Genomic DNA, 23218 nt, shown 5'->3' on the forward strand with positions numbered 1-23218 from the left:
GTAAATATCTGGCTCTACGATAACTGGTTTGAGGAAACTTGGCAAAGCCTCGTCACCGCCTAAAAGTTATCCTTGAGCCAAATATTTCCATTCTCACCTTCAACCGGTGAAAAATTCTTATAAGCATACAATGCTTTTGTTAACGTAATTCGATGTGTCAAGAAAGCATTTTAGCTCGATTATTCGAAAAATAAGGAGAGCTATACTACACACCACGGCGATAAGTTTTTCGTACCAGTCTACCTTTTAACTTACTTTGAAACTTTCAACACGTGTCTACCATCACCAGTCCAGTTTTTAGCGAGAGTACATAACTCTATCAAGGATTTTGCCTTTTAACTTACAAATCCTTGTGAGTTTTTTCGAACCAGTTCATATTTTGTGTAAACTGTTTTGACAAAATGGCTTTGAAACTTTTTCCACTTGTTTATTGTAACAGTCTCTATTTGTAGACAAGAGTACATAACTCTGTCAAGTATTTTGACTGAATTATGGCATTTTTTGGGCTTGGAACTTGGTTTAGTTTTCGTACAAGTCCACGTTTTGTCAGAACTATTTGTCATGTGGCCTTGAAACTTTGATACTTGTTCATCGTCATGGATACCCTTAGGATGTAATTATGTCCAAGATATTTAGCTTTTGTCTAAACTGTTTGATATATGGCTTTGAAACTTTAAACACTTGCTTACCATCATAGGCAAGAGTACATAACTTTTCTACTTACAACTTTTTTAGCTAGAATATTCCAAAAGTAAATATACCTATCTTAACGATCATGCAATATTAAGACACCTTTTTTTTAGATTCTCCGAAATTAATTCATATATTGCATCGATATTTGTCATATCTATTTTCCTTGTTTTGTCTGAAAATCTCTGGTAATATTTTGCGTTCAAGCGCGATGTCAACAGACAGCTCTTGCTTAACGGTAAAATCACCGTTTCCGGTACGTCTTACTACACAAAAATGGCATATAAGTCTGTTCTACATCGTTGCCTAGCAGCTGAAAGTGCCACATCGAAAACATACTTTGAAATTTTTAAATATGGAACTTGTAATATTTTTTGTAAACTTTACCATATAAAAGGGGTGGTCTGTTGGCGCAAAAAAAATACATGGCGTATAACATTTGAACTAAATTCGCTTTTTTACAGAAACACGGAATGGTTTAGGTCTGTAAACTAAATTAGCAACTGGCTCAAAGTTTATATCTCCGCCTTCATGCGTAAAGGAACATTTTTGTAACAATGTAGAAAATAATACGAATATCACCATCCGTACCAGATTTTCACCAATACACTTTCGCCTTCCAAATCCAAACGCGGGAACAAGACTGCATTTTCCTCTGTCCACGCCGTCTGCTGTTAAGAAGCGCTCCGGGCGGAAAGTTTCGGGATCACCCCAAAGATCTTTATCAAACGCAACGGAATGAAGGTTGAAAATTATAACTGTGTCTCTTTTTATCAGCCGTCCAAGCAGTTGTGTATCTTTCGTTGTGTAATGAGGGAGGGCGAAAGGTAAGACACAAGAGACTCGCATAACCTCGTGTAAAACAGCCTCGGTGTACGGCAACTTTGTTCGGTCTTTGTAAGAAATGTTCCTCCCGATGCCTATTTCATCTTGCACCCGTTTTTGGACATCTGGGTAAGCTGCCATATATTTCACCAACCAGATCATCAGAGCGGTACTTGTTTCAAAACCACCGCCAATGAAATCCTGTATTGTACAAAGTAATTTACTCTGTGAACACATTCCTGCGTTTCTCTGATTAAATCCATCTGAAGAATCTGATTCTAGGGTATACATTGCGTCGATGACGTCACGAATGTGGTTTTCGTCAAATGTGCAGATGTGAGCGGCTATCTGCTGGTCACGAATATTTGCAATCCGCTGAAGGTTATGAATATATTCTGAAACCTTCAATGGCAAAACATATTCTAACCACGGCATTACTTCCACCAGGTTTCCGACTCCGGATATTCTAATGACGTCATTTGTCGTCTGTATAATTTTCTTAATGTTCATTTCAGTTTCCTCTGTACTATCATTTCCGAAGAAAATTTTGAAAGAAATAGTCCCAACTGCTAACTGAATGTCGTCTGCTACATCTACATCGTGTTCTGATGACAGACATTTATGTAGAAGTCTACGCGCTAATTTGTTTGCTTCGTCAGCGACAATATTTTGTGTTGAATCGAAACTAGTTTTCATGAAAAAACGCAGTGCCGATGACGTCAGCTTCTGATGTCTGACAAAGGAAATATCAAATGGCGAGATGATGAGTGATTCTTCACCAAAATTTAAGTTTCTTAGCGCTCTCTGAGTTAAAAATGGCGGTCGACTGGAAAATGTGTCATCTGGACGCTTTGCTGCTTCAGAAATTGCTTTGAACCCGTTCACGACGACTGTTTCCCAGCTCCCTAGACGTATCGTATACACGTTACCGTAGGTTTGTTGCCATCTTGCTAATGTCTGCTCAGGATGGTAAATAAAGAATGGTAAATGTCCTACAACTGGAAAACACAGTGGTCCTGTCAGTCTTCCATAGTTCGTGCATTTTATAATCCACAATACAGCACAACAGAAAACAACAAATAAAAATGGTTGGATTGCAACATTTATACACGTGTAATCTAATGGAAACATATTTCAATGTGAAATCCAAAAAAAACCCTAAAACAAAACGTTTTGTTGTGTTTGTCTCACAAAATGTCAAACTTCATTTATGTTTAGAATACGATATGTCACACTGGCAATCAAATGATGTATATTGAAAAGTTATGATTTCGTTCTAAACCAGTGCGTAACATTCTGTTTTAAGTAATTCGTGATATTGGCTATTTATTATGTTACGGATACTAGTAAATCAAGCGTTGATAATTTCAACGATTTGATTTCAAGCAAATGGACCCTGCCCCCTGTAAGTTTCCTCGTTTATTATCTCCATAACATGTATAATATAGGGGTCGGAGAGCCCATCCACCTATTGACCTTACAATATCATATCTTAGAATTTATACAAAAATGTATAATGTAAATTTCAGCAAAATACATTTATAAACATATATAATTGCACTCTTGTGAAAATAAACGTTAAATCTTTAAAATGCGTGACAGCAGAATTTTTAGATTTGGCTTTATTACTGAAATTGTATTGTTAATTACATATCGAAATTTCAACAAAAAAAAAAAAAAAAAAAAAAAAATTGCAATCTGCTGTTTTTTTAATTATACCATATTGCAATATGTCAGCACTGAAAAGTCACAAAATACTTTAATCGATTATTTACTAGGGCGAATCGCAAATGTGTCTGTTTATGAACTTTTCGCAATTACTTGATCATATAAAGAGCAGGATGTTTACTTATAATTTCCTAATTATGAAATTTACTCGTTTATTTATTCAAAATATTTTACGTACTTTTGCCTCTTTGTAAAAATGGGTAATAATTAAATCTAACTAAATTATAACATGGTTCAGTTGCTTTAAATGAAATTTCATCATGCCACGATAGCATATTTCGCATGCTTATATGGTAAAAAGCATATTTAAAAAAGGCCGTATTTCTCTTTGTGGACAGGCTCACTGTATCATAACTACAACGGTAGCCGTGTGTTTGGAATACGTCCAATATGGCCGCTCAAAGCAAAATACAACGTAACGCCATGTAAGTTCATACATATATTTAATGCTGCGTTTCATTACCAAACTCTGTTCAGTAACACTGGTAATGCGCTTTACATATAGCAGACGCAGCCACACAGGGCGCGAAATTCATCCTCTACTAGTACAGACACAGAGCGATCTGACCAGAAGGACAGAGTGAGATAAAGCCCCCAGAACAGACAGAGAGAACGTTTTAGATACAGACGTGTCCAGATAACTTAGCCTAGCTCTTTGCGAATAGACAGTCTGGTTCTTTAACGTGTCCGGTGTATAGCACCGATACACGCGAAGCCGTCTTTCCTGGGAAGAACCAGTACAGGCCTCTAGTTAGATGGGAGACACTCAAGAGCATCTCAGAAATTTCCATTGCCCGGACCGGGAATCGAACCCCGGACCTCTGGATTGATAGTCAAGCGTGTTACCACTAGACCATCGGCCCACCGATTATCTATAAAATCGTACTATTTGGAATAAATGGATGTTAATATACTATATGATAATCTCTAGTATAAGTATGCATTAACTGTGATGTGTACATAAGCACCTAAGCTTCAAAAGGACACGAAACGTATATACATGAATGTAACGGTTTGGATAACAAGTGTACACCGGTTTGGATGACTTAATCTCTTTGGACGTTTGCGGTTTAGACTAAAACTTTTAACTGCTAATTTTAAAAAAAAATGTTTCTTTCTAAGTAATGATTATATATTTTACAATGGTACATGTTCAAATATGTCTTCCGGCAAACCAAGCATGGCCATCAAGCATTTATTTTAGATTATTTTTTAATGTATATGCTTGTAGAATAGGGGTGTATACTTTAAAGAAATACACTCATATGTTGATCAATATGAATGCTAATTTTTTTTAGTGTTTTTAATCAAACTGATGTTACTGCTAACAATTTTGAAACGAGACTTTTCATTTAAGAATTTTTGAAATAAGTATACACATATTCTTGCTAATGAAGAAAAAAAAGTTAAAACTGAGCAAATGGTCAATGCATGCTGAAGATTGCCATAGTTCGCTACATATTGACGCACACTTCACAAGTAATAACTGCTTTAGCAATTGCCCAAATTAAAATCCTCGTGGAAGGCATAGCTCCATGATCTGCCGGAAATACGTTGAGCGACATGGTTAATACATAGTGTTGCTATACAGGGCTAACACACGACTGGTACACATTATCACCTTTCTGTATGTACTAACATGTTTATACCCCAGTGGTGGCTTTACTATTGACAGTGACAAGGCAACGCCCAGCTGTTTGTTTGTTTCTTTCTTCTACGTTAAATATACATTATAATATGTCTATATATTTTGAGTAAAGTTAAATAATGTTCACATCTATGCATACACTGCTGTAGGCTTTCGCGTTTTTCTCCTGTTGGATATGTTTCCCTTTTTATAATTTCTTTTCTCAAACATAGCAGTGAGATTTTCCAATATAAAACACCAGTGGGAGAGGAATGGCCACGAAAAGGAATGGTTAGCACCTTTGTAGGAAATTCAGACGCACACGCCTATTACTACGTAAGATAGACCGCAAGTGCAAGAATACATACTATTGTTGATAATGCATGATTGTTAGTGCAATAGTAGGGTTACATTAAAAACTTTGTTTCCTGTCTCCCGATCTCACATTTCTAAACAGAGCTTTTAAAAGGAAATGACTCACTAGCTTGTTTAATAATATACTGACTTCTGTTTTAATTTCACGACTGGATATATACATTTCGATGAAAAAGGACCAATATCAAGTTTAATTAGGGGGCAATAAAAATCGACTATTTAAATGTCCTGTCACTAAAGAAAGCTAACTGAATGAATCAATGTCATAAACACTTACAAAACGGCTAGAAATTTTGTTAAGACGTATGTTTTAGTCATGAAAATTTCCCCTCTTCTGATGCTAAATAACACTTAAATTCCTACTTACATACATGAACTTAACCATAACTTCTAAGACAAGTCAAAATAGCGAGATAATCTTTTTGAAAAAAAAAACAATAACCTGAGAATCTTTGAGACTGTGCATTGCATGTCGGATAATCAGAGTGAACAAGTGTTTGAAGTTTCATTTCATTCGTAAAAATGCTGTGTGAAGTACCTGCTTACATACCACAGCAAAGCTCAATGAAGCGGTATAACTCTGCAATGAAGTTAAAGTCAGACTTGCTGATCCTTACTTTGCACGTTGGATCCTCACAGATAATTCATTCTAACTATTGATTATTGAGATGCCTGCGTACGTACAAAAATAGTACACAATTCAATTTAGTGAATCCGGAAAAGAGTCATACATTTGTAAAAACAAAGCAAACTGGAATTATAGAACATTTGTAGTGCATGTCAGATCATCACATTGAACAACTAGTTTCAATAAGTTCCCACTATAACATCTTACGAATAATTAACAAAGAGTATGCGGAAGTCGACGAACAGATGCGTGCAATAGTCCTTCGTATTCTTCAAGTAGTCAATGTAAATCATCTTATAGAATAATGAAAATAGTTAATGTGTACAAGGGTTGTTTTTAAGTTAGTAGGTGAAATGGCAAACAAACGTTTTTGTTAAATTTTGGGCCTATTTTCTAAGTATTTAATAATTACCCCTTCTAAAACTTCATAAAACATTTTCCCACAATCTTCACATGTGTGCCTTTTTTCTCCTATATGTCTTCGCATATGCTTTTTTTCAAACAAACTCACCAAAAGGAAAGCTTTACCACACTCATGCACTGGAAGGGTTTGATACCAGAATGTGTTTTAATGTGAATTCGTAAGGATTCCTCATGTGAAAATTTAGCTAAACATTTTTCACACTGAAATGCTTTTTCATCTGAATGAACGGCCATATGTCTTGTCAAACCTTTTCCTTCCCTAAATGACTTCTTACAAATTTCACATGTATAAGGACGCTCTCCGGTATGTATACGTTTATGAAGTTTCAGGAGATAACTTTTTATAAATGTCTTCTCACAAATGTCACACTGCTTTGATTTCTCTCCAGAATGTATTCGCATATGTTGATTCAATCTAGTTTTATTTCCAAACCATTTTGAACAGGCAGAACATCTGAAGTTTTTCTCTCCAGTATGAACTAACATGTGTGATTTCAAACCAGTCGCTGTTATAAAGCTTTTCTGGCAAATTCTGCATTCATGTTTTCGAATATCAAGATGCACTTTGGTATGCACATTCAATGCAGTATTTTCAGTGCATTGGTAATCACATGATTTACAGTGATAAGGTTTTTCCCCTGTATGTATTCGCATGTGTTTTTTCAAGCTGCCATTTGCAGAACACTTATACTCACATTTGGTACACTGAAATGTTTTTTCTCCACAGTGTATTTTCATATGCTCTTTAAGATGGGGTCGCCTGACAAAAGACTTTTGACATAAATTGCATTCAAACTTTCTTTCATCCAAATGACATGTAAGATGCTCGGTGAGGTTACCTTTCGTTTTGAAAGATTTCTTGCAAAATTGAACACTCAAACGTCAATGTTTCAGACAGATGGGAAATTTTGATGATGCTGTTGTGGAGAGGTTTTTGCTATAGAGAGGGCCACTCTGGAGAGGTTGTACTGTAGTAAGTAAGTAACAACTTAATTTAACGAGGCTACACACTGGGTGTCTTCATCTACTATGTGGGCCTCAACATATATACATATACACATACAATTTACAACAGTGATATAACAATATAACAATAGTAAATTAATATTAAATTGTAATAGTAATGTGATATTATTATACAAGGGTTTACAACAAAGTTCAGTGGAAACAAATGTTCAAAATTAAAGCAAGTGGAAAATCATAGTCTAAGCTCAATAAGTAATAACTAATTCCATTGAGTATGTTTTACAAAACACAATTCAAGTACTTCAAACAGAAAAAATGCCACTTAAGATAATGATGCTTGGAATGGTTTCAAGTGATTCAGAAGTATGAATACATGTACTTAGAGGATTATCATTCCATAATTTTGGACCTGAGTAATCCATAGATTTCTAAAACAAAATCCAGTTTTGGTTTAGGAACTACCAGTTCATTGTTGCTTACAGACCTTAGATTACTTTTGTGAGTAAATTTTCTCCCTTATACTCAGGAAAGGAATTAGCCTTAACAGACTTGTACACAAGTAGTGCTTTTTTGTAAGCTACTTGCTAATCAAACTTCATCCAATTTAATTCTTTGAATAAAATTTCTGATGGAGAAACGTAAGTCTTATATATATCTAGAATGATCCGAGTAGCTCTTTTTTAACAATTTAATCAAGTCTGTGATTTGTTCATTGAAACTGTTGCATTATATGTATGCATTGTAGAATAGTTGTTCATGTGAATATCAAGATATTGTTAAATATTAATGGAAAATAGAAAATGAAAATTTAATTGTTGCAGGTCACTGTGACCTTGACCGTTGACCTACTGACCTCAAAATCAATAAGGGTCATCTGCTGGTCATGGTCAACCTCCAAATCAACTTTCGAGATCCTAGGCCCAAATGTTCTTGAGTTATGATCCTGAAACCGTTTAACTTTTCTAGGTCAATATGACATTGACCTTGACCTACTGACCCCAAATCAAAAGGGGTCCTGTGCTGGTTATGACCAACCTCCATATCAACATTTATGATCCTAGTCCCAAGCATTCTCGATCCAGAAACCATTTAATTGTTCAGGGTCACTGTGACCTTGACCTTTGATCTACTGACCTTGAATCAATTGGAGTCATCTGCTGGTCATGACCAACCTCCCTATCAACTCTCATTGATCCAAAGTCCAAGCAATCTTGAGTTATCATCCGGAAACGGATTGGTCTACTGACAGACACGGACAGACATTATACCGACAGACAAGTGCAAAACAATATCACACTATCTTTGAAGGGGGCATAACTGTTACATGTAAGCCATGATAAAAGTGTGTACTATGTCCATGACAGAGTTTTAAACAAAGCTTGGTCATATTCTGTCAGCCTGATCAGTTGGGAAAATGCCCTGTTTAGTTGTGTTTCAACTTTAATCAGCTTTTATGTTGGCTTCAGTTTATTTGTCAATTCAGAGTTGCTCCCCTTTAATCTTCTAGAGTAGATACCATCTCCACATGTCATATCATTTTATACAGGCTTTGAATATTTAGATTTTAACCAAATAGTAGTCACTAACAGACGAAAGAAGCTTTAGTATATCCTCTTTCAAAGTGCTGAAAGCAGATTAAACTTATATTTTAGGCCATACCAAATTGATTAATAGTTCTTCGGAAAATTTTCCAAAAAAATGGGAGCGAGCGAGCGAAATTTTTTTTTTTCTCAATTTTGATTTTTTCAGAGGCGGGTAGCTTTTACATGGAGCGAGCGGGTACTTTTTTTTTTTTTTTTGCAGTTATGATTATACATGAAGTTAACATTTCTTTAAGAATAACACAGAACTTAAACATTTACAGTGTGACTAAGACAGTAGATAGCTTTTCTTACAAGACTACATGAATGGTTTTGCAAATAAATTCTTGCTAAAACTCACTGAATCACTTTGTTTTTATTTTGTATCTATAATTACTGAGGGATGAGTGTCTTATTTTTAATTCTGATTGTTCTACATTAATCTGAAGGCGTGCCCATTTAACGGCAGACAAAACAGGCACCCAAGTGGAATAACATATCTTCTGAAACCCAGTTAGATGGCTTCGACACATGAGCAACTTTGTGCCCCTAGTGAAACTCCAAACGGTAGAGGTGAGGGGAAAGTAATAAATCACTTGACCAATGAGACCAAACGGAGTTGGGCACACAAATGCTTCGACATTGCTCGAATCCACTGGAATAATTTCTTAACAGATAAGCTTAGCTTAAGTTTTTGTGGAAGAGGTTCATTTCAGTCAAAAATGATAACAGACGGACAAAAATGATCCCAATATGGCCACTCTTTAAAAGTGTTATTTGTTGTGCTTTGATTGACCAAGAAATTTTGAGTTGGGAAGGTCTGTTTTTTCAGATTCTTTCTTTCAATCAATTCACAGCCAATTAATATACAAACAGGGAAAATTGGGGTTACAATACGACAGAAATTATTTTTTATACTGTATCTACACAACGTATTTGAAAAGCTAAACAGTTTTTAAAAATGAATATATGCATTTTGATAGAATATCTGACTGCCGTACTAAAGAAGTTACGTTCAAAACGATTTGGGCCCGAGACAATGTGATGGATCAGTCAGGATCTGTGAACAAACTTTTTTTTCAAGAAAGCACTGGCTTTGGCTCTAGATCTAAAATATTTAACTAAACACACTGAAAACAAATGGTTTGAAAACTTTATCTGAACAATATTTCTATGTTTAATCCAAATATTTTCAATTTGAATCCCCGTGGCCGTGCGCGTCTTACAAGTCGGGCTTTGTTCTTTTCACTGTATAATTTGAACAATCATAGAACGTGCCTACTTCATCACCTACCGGCACATCGGAGGCCATGTGTGGCACTAGCACAGACACTTTAGATTTAAAACAAATGATGAACAACACCATAATTCCTGACTTTTTGAGTTTGTGTCATCAGCTACATGTATTACGAACGCATGGATTCCGATCAATATCACTTTGACGCATTAAAACAGCGATAAAACCTGTTTACCGTTATCATTCCGGACCGAGTAGTCGGAAAAAAAAATTTCGGCGATTTTTATGTACGTGCGGGCGGGTGAATTTTTTTTTCTTTTTCTCGGGAATGAAATCATTGATGCGGTAGTTCCGACGAACGACAAATCAATTTGGTATGGCCTTATTAACCCATAGAGACTTTTGATACTGACTATAACTGGAAAAAAATCCGAAATTAATGGAAAACAGTTAATGAATACCACGAGAGGCATGTTTGTACACCTAGTATACCCATAGTCTTCCGTATATATAACCCAGATGACCTGTATTTACACCCAGTATAGCCAGAGTGGTCTTTATGTATAGCAACTTTACAAATAGCGGTACCCAGGATCCAATAGTGGCCTGTATTTTAGCCAAGATCACTTGACAGTATACCAAGATGCCCAGATAGAACTGTCTCAATATCTAGGGTACACCGGTAGCATGCAGTTTTAAGGGTCTGGATCTTGCGCAATGCCACATCGTCTCGTTATGAATATATTCACGTTAAGTAATTTCAAAATCCCTTGATGAATGGCAGAGATATGGACCGGACAAAAAACAGACCCTGTTAACCTTTGACTTCTAAGTGTGACCTTGACCTTGGAGCTAGGGGTCTAGGTCTTGCGCATGACATGTCTGATTGTCGTAAACATTTATGCTAAGTATTTTGAAAATCCCCTTATGGATGGAATAGTTACAGCCCGGACAAGATTTTACCGGACGCACGGACAGTGCGATTTTAATATGCCCGCCTTCATGGGCATAAAAACGTAACCAGTTTACATGAAATTCTTATAACGTCAAGGCTCTACATGGAACATTATCTTTGGTTGAATTTTTGATCCATTTACTATATAAATTCTGAGACATATTATCCGGTCTCTAAATTCACTACGTCTCGCACAAAGCTCGGACTAAAATCTTCCATAGCATTTACTCCAACTTTAAAAACAAGAGGGCTACGATGGCCCTAGATCGCTCATCCGATTTACGCTGCTTGCCTGAACGGTTACTGCTTTAGTAGATGATTATGCAAGGAAACTGTCTATAAGAAGGGAAAAGTGACCACACACCTCCGCGGCCGTTTTTTTTTCTTTTTGACAAAACAAAATCATTGTACAATCTTCGTCAAAGGTCACCCAGTAAACGTTCATATAAAATTGTTTTAGAACTGGACCTGCTGTTTCTTGCGAGAACATTATTTTTAAATTTCCAGTATATACTCTTTTGATATGTGAAACGGCAATACCGACATCATTTTCTAGTTCTTTGTTTATTTACAAATTTTCCATGTTTCTAAACCCAGTTTTGTTGTTACATACATGACAATTAGATGTACTTTTGAGAAAAGCGCATATCTCCAACAAACCTTTTAAGAGTAAAAAGGCTGATTTTGCGTAATTCAAGGGCAATAATTCTGGAGTTCCTGAGGCGATTTGGCTAGTAATCAAACTTGTCAGAGGACTTATTGGCAAACACGTTTTGTTTAAGGCTTGGTGAAAATCAAATGATATCTATTCGCGGACAAGAGTAAAAAGGCCGATTTTCGGTAATTCAAGAGCCATAATTCCTGGGCCGAATTAGCTAGTTATTCTACTTGGCCGAGGAATGTTGTTCAAGTGTGGTGAAGATCGAATGAGAAATGTTTGACTAAGAGCGCGGACAAAATTTGTTACAGACGGACTGACACACAGACCGGAGTAAACGAATATGTCTCCCACCACAGTGGTGTGGAGACATACTTACCAAGACCGTTAAGCAATATTTGCTCATTTTTTCATACCCGAGGTCTTCCACAGCCTCCTAGGTTTTCGTCTTGGGAATATGTTGAACCCCTGATGGGTTACAAAACACCGTAAGGATAGTACATTAAGCAATCTAAAAATTGTCGACAAACACTGGACTTTATATAAATGTATCTTAGCTGAACCCACAGTGTTTTTTTTTATCTTTTCAGATGAAAGGCCCTTAAAAGGAAAAGATCTATTGTAACTGTAAATGCAGTTAATAATGAAATATATCATTTTTTATCTTAATGCCAAAATAAAAATAATAATAATAATAAGAAAAAAAATAACTGCAGCTTTACATTTAAATTATCTATTGCAAAAGGACACAATGAAATTTGATTGAAGATTTATTTCTTTATTTCAATTTCCAACAAATACATACATGAGCAGTGAGAACTAAAAACAATTTAAAACACAAATTACTATATACAAGTACACGTTAGTTCTTTAAGAATATTGTAACAAACAATGTCACTATACAAACTACAGAACATAAGCATTTATATTAACTCTACATAATTATGTTAAAAGGTAAAGTGGTTCAGGCGCTTATTAAAATCATATAAAAACGATATATCAAAACCAATATAGCACTTATTACAATGTATAAATCCTGTTGATGCAGTACGGAAACTCTAGCTGATATAATAAAAAAACGAAAGAAAGAAAAAACAGACGGCCAATGAAATTATTCATGAAATCTCTCTGTGAAAGACAAACACTTGGTTACAAAATTACACCAAAATGTGTTTGGAAATATTACTTAAAGACTGCCATAGCCGCTTAACATTTATAACATGGGTCCAGAATTTCATTTTTCCCTGACTTTTCTAAAATTTTATTTTTCACTGACCATTATCATGATTTAACCTGACAATTCACTGACATTGAAAACGTCATTTTTACCTAAAAACTTTTCAAGGTAAGTGGTTACCCTGTATAACATATGCAAACTGTCAATTTTCTGGGAGCACATAACTCTCTCAGCGACCACCAGATTCTGTTTGGCTGAGTCTGTTTAAAAGATGCAAAGAAATATGAGCCACGCCATGGGAAAACCAACGTAGTGGCTTTGCGACCAACATGGATCCAGACCAGCCTGCGCATCCGCGCAGTCTGGTCAGGATCCATACTGTTCGTTAACTGTTTCTTTAATTCCAATAGGCTTTGAAAGTGAACAGCATGGATCCTGACCAGACTGCGTGGATGTGCAGGCTGGTCTGGATCCATGCTGGTCGCAAAGCCACTATGTTGGTTTTCTCATGGCGTGGCACATATGTTAAATTGTGTGAAATCATGTCCCACTTTACATCAGCATTAAATCAGAACTATGCTATACAGTTAAATTGAGTGACCACATTCCATAATTAAACATCATCATGCCAACAGTTTATAATTACAACAGTGACCTTTTATAGCAAACACACAGATAATAAAAAGATAACAATTTTTTTTAATGCAGCCAGCCACTCACTAGCACAAATGTCCTACGCACCATCTTTCAAATGGGATTTCAAGTGCATTATCAAGTGTTTTTTGTGTGCAAACGTTTTCTTACAAATATCACAAGACACATCGTATGCTTCAGACTCCTTGTGAACTTTTGTATGTTTCTCTAGGGTGGATCTGCGCTTAAACGTCATGTTGCAAATACCGCAAACAAAACATCGATCAGAAGAATGCGTGTGCCTATGAGATTCTAAAATGGCAGCAGATGTAAATTCTTTCTTGCATATCTGACACTGAAAGGCTCGGACTCCCTCGTGTTTTGTTCTTCTGTGTTCTTTTAACTTGTCTGGTTCCCTGAAGGACATTTTACATATCTGACAGACATACGGTCTAAGGTCAGCATGTACTCTTGCATGAACTGCAAGACAACCTGCATTGTAAAACATCTTCCCACAATCCCCACAGGTATGACTTTTTTCTCCCGTGTGTCTCCGCATATGATTTTTCAGTAACGTTAAAAGATGGAACTCTTTACTGCATTGCTTACACTGGAATGGTTTGATACCAGAATGTGCTCTAATGTGAATACGTAAGGATTCCTTATGTGCAAATTTAGCTGAACATTGTTCACACTGAAATGCCTTTTCCATAGAGTGAACTGGCATATGTTTCTTCAAACCACCTCCGCTTCTAAATGACTTATTACATATTTTGCAGGAATATGGACGTTCTCCTGTATGAACACGATAATGAATTTTTAATTCATAGCTTCTTACAAAAGCCTTCATACATATGTCACATTTGTGTGGTCTTTCTCCAGAATGATAACGCATATGTTGATTCAATGTGCTTACACATGGAAATGATTTTGAGCAAGTTGAACATTTATATATTCGCTCCCCAGTATGAACTAACATATGTTTTTTCAAATCTGATGAAGTTCTAAATCTTTTTTGGCAAAAGGTACACTCATGTTCTTTGATACCAAGATGCATTTTCATATGAACATTAAGTGCTGAGCTCTCCGAACATGCATATTCGCAAAGTGTGCACTGATACGGCTTTTCTCCAGTATGAACACGCATATGTTTTTTCAAATTGCCATTTGAAGTACATTTATAATCACATTTCTCACACTGAAAACGTTTGTCTCCAGTGTGAATTTTCATATGCTCATCAAGATGTTGTGGCCTGACAAATAGCTTCTGGCAAAAACTGCATTCAAACTTTTTTTCACCCATATGATATTTAAGATGATCACCAAGGTTGCCTGAAGTTTTGAAGGACTTCTTACATATAGAACACTCAAAAGGCCTCTCAAGGCCATGAAATGTCCTTCTATGTTGCATCAAAATTCTTATAGAGCCAAATGACTCCTTACAAAGTGTACACTCTGGTCCTGTATGGGTAGCAATATGTTTCTGATATTCTGTTTTCTGTTTGAACTCTTTTTCACACACCTCACATGTCAGCTGTTTCTTAGAAAGATGGAAAATTCTTATATGTCTCTCTAAATGTCCATCTGAAGTAAACTTCATCTTACAGATACTGCACATCAGATTACCCTTTGGCTTATGAACTGTTTCAATATGACTCTTCAATTTGTGTTTATTACTTAATTCACGTTGGCAAATATTACATGTGACCTTCCCTGTTTTACCGGTACTTAAATGCACATTTTTTATGTCTATGTCTTTTATCAAAGGTTCTTTCCTAGTGGCCTCTTGAGAACAAACCGTGGATTTAAAACCAGACACAAGATCTTCTTTATTCAGATCTACTTCTGTTTCCGTTGTTTTGGTGGTTGTCATCAATTCACTTTCTACATCTGTTTCCATACTTTGAGCATCTGTCGTCCTCAGACCTTCCTCAAGTATCTTAACTTTTTCGTCCATGTTTTCAGTGCTTGACATCCCCTGATCATCCCCTGGTACCTTCAATTCTGTTTCCATGGTTTCAGTGCTTGTCATATGTTCACCTTCCTCAAGTTCCTTCCCTTCTGATTGCATGATTTCGACGCTTGTCACTGTAACATCCTCTAGAAATGTGCTTTTTACAGTGTATCTGGAATGTCAACAGGTAAAATGATTAAGTTCATGTATTAAACACATTAAAGGACAATCCAAGGTAAGGCCAGTGAATTGCTAAACTGCTAAATATCTCCAACATTTTCTTCTGTGGTGAATGAAGAAGAAATCACAAAATTTTGTCCATTTTCAAATTTTAACAAGACAAAATAAATCTTTGGTATGCTGAAATAAATAGTTTTCAAATATAATTTCAGTCCAGTCTTATATTTTGGTGCATCTTTTAAGAACAAGACAACTGGGAAATTCCACGAAAACCAGGTTTTCACTGCATCATGCCAACAAGTTGTTTTTAAAAATGGTCATATTCTATTATACATATCTGACTGCATCTAATAACGCCATTCAAAAGTACAGGTATAACAAGAGCTGTCGGAGGATAGCAACGTTTGACTATTCAACAACCTTGTCAAATGAATGAATACAAAGTCGAAAAAGGGGCATAATTTAGCACAAGGAGCTGCATTCAATAAACGCTTGATGCCCCCAGTGGCATCGTTGTCGATACAAAGCAACCTAGGTCCAAAACAAGGTCAAAGTCAAACTGAGGTCAGGTGATGTTTGAAGATGAGGAATGGTCACAGGTTACATTTGTATTAGTATCATTACATTCTTGTAAGCGGTATTGATGCTAGACCAAATGTTCCCATTTGGTTAACCAAGAGATGGCCCATATAAAGCAACCCAAGTCCAAAATGAGGTCAAGATCAAACTGAGGTCAGGTGATGTCTGAAGATGAGGAATGGTCACAGGTTACATCTGTATTAGTATCAATTCATTCTTGTAAGCGGTATTGATGCTAGACGAAACAGTCCCATTTGCTTATCCAAGAGATGGCCCATATAAAGCAACCTAAGTCCAAAATGAGGTCAAGGTCAAACTGAGGTCATGTGATGTCTGAAGATGAGGAATGGTCACAGGTTACATCTGCATTAGTATCAAGTCATTCTAGTACTGGGTATTGATGCTTGACGAAATGGTCCCATTTGGTTAACCTTGAACTGACGGACGAACGAACGAAAAAACGAATGAAAGAAAGAATGGACAGGACAATCACTAAATGCCTCCCGCATCAGTAGATGCTGGGGGCATAAAAAACGCAAAACAGGGTTATGGAATCTGCAAAGTGCTTCTCAGCTCATAACAGTGGACAAGTGTGTGAAGTTTCAATCCATTCCCATTAGTGTGTACTGAGATACCAGCTTACATATTAGAATTTAACCAAAAACTGCTAAGTTGAAAAAGGGGCATAATTTTGTAAAATGCAAAGTAGAGTTATTGAACATTTACACTGCCACTCATATCATGACAGTGAACAAGTGTGTGAAGTTTCAATCCTTTCCCATTAGTGGATACTGAGATACTGGCTTACATACAAAAAACTTTAAAGTCGAAAATAGGGCATAATTTTGAAAACATAAACAACAAAAGGAGTTATGTGACCTGCTTTGTGCATATCAGATCATGACAGTGAACAAGTGTGTGAAGTTTCAATCCATTCCCATAAGTGGTAACTGAGAGACCAGCTTACATACAAAACCTTTACCAAAAATTACTAAGTTGAAAAAGGGGCATAATTTTGTAAAAAAGCAAAATAGTCATGTAACTTGTGCAATGTAAGTTAGTTAATCACAGTAAGTAAGTGTGCCCAGGCGAGTCCAATAGCTCTGCTATTCTATGAATAGTCGAGCTAAAAACGCACAATTTCATTTGCGTCATTTCCCTATAGATGTAATTTATGATTCTTTGACAAGAGGACCATGATGGTCCTGAATCGCTCACCTGTCCCCATATGCCCAGTTTTGAACTGAGTATGACGTCGTTTTTTTCTATCATTTGACACAGTGACCTAGTTTTTGAGCTCAGGTGACCCAGTTTTGAATTTGACCTAGATATCATCAAGTTGAACATTCTCACCAATTTTCATGAAGATCTCATGAAAAATATGGCCTCTAGAGAGGTCACAAGGCTTTTCTATTACTTGACCTAATGACCTAGTTTTTGACCGCACGTGACCCAGTTTCGAAACTGACCTAGATATCATCAAGGTGAACATTCTGACCAATTTTCATGAAGATCCATTCAAAAGTATGGCCTCTAGAGAGGTCAAAAGGTTTTTCAGTTTTACTATTTTTAGATCTACTGACCTAGTTTTTGACCGCAGTTGACCCACTTTCAAACCTGACCTTGATATCATCAAGATGGACATTCAGACCAATTTCCATACAGATCCCATGAAAAATATGGCCTCTAGAGAGGTCACAAGGTTTTTTTATTATTTGACCTACTGACCTAGTTTTTGACCGCACGTAACCCAGTTTCGAAAGTGACCTAGATATCATCAAGGTGAACATTCTGACCAATTTTCATGAAGATCCATTCAAAAGTATGGCCTCTAGAGAGGTCAAAAGGTTTTTCTATTTTTAGACCTACTGACCTAGTTTTTGATCGCAGTTGACCCACTTTCAAACTTGACCTAGATATCATCAAGATGGACATTCAGACCATACTTCATACATATCCCATGAAAAATATGGCATCTAGAGAGGTCACATTTTTTTTTATTATTTGACCTACTGTCCTAGTTTTTGATGGCACGTGACCCAGTTTCGAACTTGACCTAGACATCATCAAGGTGAACATTCTGACTAACTTTCATGAAGATCCATGAAAAGTATGGCATCTAGAGAGGTCACAAGGTTTTTCTATTTTTAGACCTACTGACCTAGTTTTGTAACGCACGTGACCCAGTTTCGATCTTGACCTAGATATCATCAAGATGAACATTCAGACCAACTTTTATGCAGATCCCATGAAAATTATGGCCTCTAGAGAGGTCATACGGCTTTTTTTATTATTTGACCTACTGACCTAGTTTTTGATGGCACGTGACCCAGTTTCAAACTTGACCTAGAAAAGTATGGCATCTAGAGAGGTCACAAGGTTTTTCTATTTTTAGACCTACTGACCTAGTTTTTGACCGCAGGTGACCCAGTTTCGAACTTGACCTAGATATCATGAAGATGAACATTCTGACCAACTTTCATGAAGATCCATTGAAAAATATGGCCTCTAGGGAGGTCACAAGGATTTTCTATTTTTAGACCTACTGACCTAGTTTTGGACCACACGTGATTCAGTTTCAAATTTGACCTAGATATCATCAAGATGAACATTCTCACCAATTTTCATGAAGATCTCATGAAAAATATGGCCTCTAGAGAGGTCACAAGGCTTTTCTATTACTTGACCTAATGACCTAGTTTTTGTCCGCACGTGACCAAGTTTCGAAACTGACCTAGATATCATCAAGGTGAACATTCTGACCAATTTTCATGAAGATCCATTCAAAAATATGGCCTCTAGAGAGGTCAAAAGGTTTTTCCGTTTTACTATTTTTAGATCTACTGACCTAGTTTTTGACCGCAGTTGACCCACTTTCAAACCTGACCTAGATATCATGAAGATGAACATTCAGACCAATTTCCATACAGATCCCATGAAAAATATGGCCTCTAGAGAGGTCACAAGGTTTTTTTTATTATTTGACCTACTGACCTAGTTTTTGACCGCACGTGATCCAGTTTCGAAAGTGACCTAGATATCATCAAGGTGAACATTCTGACCAATTTTCATGAAGATCCATTCAAAAGTATGGCCTCTAGAGAGGTCACAAGGTTTTTCTATTTTTAGACCTACTGACCTAGTTTTTGATCGCAGTTGACCCACTTTCAAACTTGATCTAGATATCATCAAGATGGACATTCAGACCAAATTTCATACAGATCCCATGAAAAATATGGCCTCTAGAGAGGTCACAGGTTTTTTTTATTATTTGACATACTGTCCTAGTTTTTGATGGCACGTGACCCAGTTTCGAACTTGACCTAGACATTATCAAGGTGAACATTCTGACTAACTTTCATGAAGATCCATGAAAAGTATGGCCTCTAGAGAGGTCACAAGGTTTTCTATTTTTAGACCTACTGACCTAGTTTTGTAACGCACGTGACCCAGTTTCGAACTTGACCTAGATATCATTAAGATGAACATTCAGACCAACTTTTATGCAGATCCCATGAAAATTCTGGCCTCTAGAGAAGTCATAAGGTTTTTTTTATTATTTCACCTACTGACCTAGTTTTGATGGCACGTGACCCAGTTTCAAACTTGACCTAGAAAAGTATGGCATCTAGAGAGGTCACAAGGTTTTTCTATTTTTAGACCTACTGACCTAGTTTTCGACCGCAGGTGACCCAGTTTCGAACTTGACCTAGATATCATCAAGATGAACATTCTGACCAACTTTCATGAAGATCCATTGAAAAATATGGCCTCTAGGGAGGTCACAAGGATTTTCTATTTTTAGACCTACTGACCTAGTTTTGGACCACACGTGACTCAGTTTCAAATCTGACCTAGATATCATCAAGATGAACATTCTCACCAATTTTCATGAAGATCTCATGAAAAATATGGCCTCTAGAGAGGTCACAAGGCTTTTCTATTACTTGACCTAATGACCTAGTTTTTGACCGCACGTGACCCAGTTTCGAAACTGACCTAGATATCATCAAGGTGAACATTCTGACCAATTTTCATGAAGATCCATTCAAAAATATGGTCTCTAGAGAGGTCAAAAGGTTTTTCCGTTTTACTATTTTTAGATCTACTGACCTAGTTTTTGACTGCAGTTGACCCACTTTCAAACCTGACCTAGATATCATGAAGATGAACATTCAGACCAATTTCCATACAGATCCCATGAAAAATATGGCCTCTAGAGAGGTCACAAGGTTTTTTTATTATTTGACCTACTGACCTAGTTTTTGACCGCACGTGACCCAGTTTCGAAAGTGACCTAGATATCATCAAGGTGAACATTCTGACCAATTTTCATGAAGATCCATTCAAAAGTATGGCCTCTAGAGAGGTCAAAAGGTTTTTCTATTTTTAGACCTACTGACCTAGTTTTTGATCGCAGTTGACCCACTTTCAAACTTGACCTAGATATCATCAAGATGGACATTCAGACCATATTTCATACAGATCCCATGAAAAATATGGCCTCTAGAGAGGTCACAGGTTTTTTTTATTATTTGACCTACTGTCCTAGTTTTTGATGGCACGTGACCCAGTTTCGAACTTGACCTAGACATCATCAAGGTGAACATTCTGACTAACTTTCATGAAGATCCACGAAAAGTATGGCCTCTAGAGAGGTCACAAGGTTTTTCTATTTTTAGACCTACTGACCTAGTTTTGTAACGCACATGACCCAGTTTCGAGCTTGACCTAGATATCATCAAGATGAACATTCAGACCAACTTTTATGCAGATCCCATGAAAATTATGGCCTCTAGAGAGGTCATAAGGTTTTTTTTATTTACTGACCTACTGACCTAGTTTTTGATGGCACGTGACCCAGTTTCAAACTTGACCTAGAAAAGTATGGCATCTAGAGAGGTCACAGGGTTTTTCTATTTTTAGACCTACTGACCTAGTTTTTGACCGCAGGTGACCCAGTTTCGATCTTGACCTAGATATCATCAAGATGAACATTCTGACCAACTTTCATGAAGATCCATTGAAAAATATGGCCTCTAGGGAGGTCACAAGGATTTTCTATTTTTAGACCTACTGACCTAGTTTTGGACCACACGTGACTCCGTTTCAAATTTGACCTAGATATCATCAAGATGAACATTCTCACCAACTTTCATAAAGATCCCATGAAAAATGTGACCTCTAGAGTGGTCACAAGCAAAAGTTTACGCACGCACGCACGGACGACGGACGCTGCGAGATCACAAAAGCTCACTATGTGACAGGTGAGCTAAAAACTTTCATTTATCGAAAGGGGATTGAATTGAATCCTCATTGGTTTATAAATGTAAAAAAAGATTAAATAATATCCAAAAATAAGTGCAAGCGATAAAACCAATAAATTTAAATGACTGTGTATTGTGATTTATCCTTCATTATTTTAGTTTCTCAAAGTTTTGATGTTTAGATTGCCCGGGCACATATATAATTATAAAACAATCTGAATTTGAACGACAACTAGATCTATTTTGACTAATAAAACTGAAAGAACATTGGTACCTTTTTTGACTTCTAATAGACAAAATGGGTACATAACATTTTGACTTCTTGTGGACCGTTCATTTTCACTTTTTTTATTTTTGGGTAGATCTACACTTTGGTTTGCGTACGGTAACGGTTCACCTGCACCCTCGCGACTCACCAAGGACACAGCACAATGGCACAGGTGCTAGACACATAACCAAATATTTTACTTAATAGACCTATATATGTATATAAAATCTATTATATACATATACTGGATAGGTCTATTAAGTAAATATTTGGTTATGTGTCTGGCACCTGTGCACAATGGTAGCCAGGATGAAAGAGCTAAAAATCTTTATACTTCTTTGCTTGGACTAGGATACCTTACCCCTCCAATTCCTCAAAATTCTGAGGCAACGAAACGTGATGGAAACAATTAACCACTACTCTACACCTCTTACCGTTTATGTCGTTTAAGTTTTCAACACCTGTTTCTATTTTCCTATTACAAATGGCGTAAAAGAATAAAGGGAAGTAATCCATTGTCAATAACGATTTAATTTGTTAACTGACTACCGTACTTCATGATATTAACTGTCTATATGGAATGGTTGATGTTGCACAAAAGGCAGCAAGACTGTATTGCAGCTGGAACAACTGATAGGTATTAGACCTTCCTGATTGCAGTAACTTCGTTTGAAACCTGCAGTGAACATGCAGTAAACGATAAAAGATAATTAACAGTTTGGATGTCATGAAACTTTAACTCCGACTGTGTTTCTCTGATTATATTAATATCGTTAGTAAAATCTGATGTGAGAACGGCTCAAAGAAGTTCTTGTTTCTAGATAGTGTTAGGTGGTTGTGGTCCAGATCTTGTACAGCACGATTAGTGTAGCATTAATTCTACGTTGTTCTAAAGTTGGCTAGTTTAGTGATAAATCAACATCTTATATTGCTAATATGCCTTTAATTTCCAACTAGATTTATCATTCAAATTTTGGTGATTACTTCAAAGCTAGTCTATAGAATTTTATCTCACACGGCATCTTATAATTTTTATTAATTCAAATAATCTGTTTGTTTTCGAGAGACAATAACAATTTCTAATTTTACAGTAGATTCTAGATCTATTCCAGTTCTTAGAAATGAGATCTAGAAATTACACATTATCTAACTTTACCAGAGTCTCATATTATATATCGGTTCGACGTTCCACAATCAACAAAACATCAATGGATATAATACCTGGAAATAATATTAACGACGCGATTTACCTGACAAAATCGATGTTCCTTTGATAAGTGTCTAATAGCGTTTGATACATTTGGCCAGAAAACGCCACCATTTATATAAAAAAAGAAAACCATTTCAGTGTAGCGGAAAGCTATAATTGTAATTATTGATTCTTATTGCTTATTTCCTTTGCTAACTCTGTCATTCTTTCTCAGGCTAATTAAGAAAAAAGTAATTGGCACATCCTACTTTTAAAGTA

The 23218-nt window shown here is 36.4% G+C and overlaps 2 protein-coding genes across 2 annotated transcripts; both read right to left on the reverse strand.

Moving 5' to 3' along the window:
- Nucleotides 1-967: 967 nt before the first annotated feature.
- Nucleotides 968-2646, reverse strand: LOC123539941 (cytochrome P450 1A1-like). The gene has a single exon (XM_053525904.1). The coding sequence runs from the start codon at nucleotides 2644-2646 to the stop codon at nucleotides 1135-1137; it is 1512 nt and encodes a 503-aa protein (XP_053381879.1). The 3' UTR covers nucleotides 968-1134.
- A 9742-nt stretch (nucleotides 2647-12388) lies between these two features.
- Nucleotides 12389-22227, reverse strand: LOC123541449 (zinc finger protein 883-like). Its single transcript, XM_045326942.2, has 2 exons — nucleotides 22112-22227; nucleotides 12389-15628 (listed from the first exon to the last, which is right to left on the reverse strand). Exon 2 carries the CDS (start codon nucleotides 15571-15573, stop codon nucleotides 13603-13605), a length of 1971 nt encoding a protein of 656 aa, XP_045182877.2. The 5' UTR covers nucleotides 15574-15628; nucleotides 22112-22227; the 3' UTR covers nucleotides 12389-13602.
- Between the last annotated feature and the right edge of the window lie 991 nt (nucleotides 22228-23218).

The sequence above is a fragment of the Mercenaria mercenaria genome, chromosome 16 (assembly GCF_021730395.1).
Source record: "Mercenaria mercenaria strain notata chromosome 16, MADL_Memer_1, whole genome shotgun sequence".
NCBI classification, from domain to species: Eukaryota; Metazoa; Mollusca; class Bivalvia; order Venerida; family Veneridae; genus Mercenaria; species Mercenaria mercenaria.

Coding starts and splice junctions, on each gene's coding strand:
- LOC123541449 (XM_045326942.2), bottom strand. CDS start 15,573: ATGCAATCAGAAGGGAAGGAACTTGAGGAAGGTGAACATATGACAAGC.
- LOC123539941 (XM_053525904.1), bottom strand. CDS start 2,646: ATGTTTCCATTAGATTACACGTGTATAAATGTTGCAATCCAACCATTT.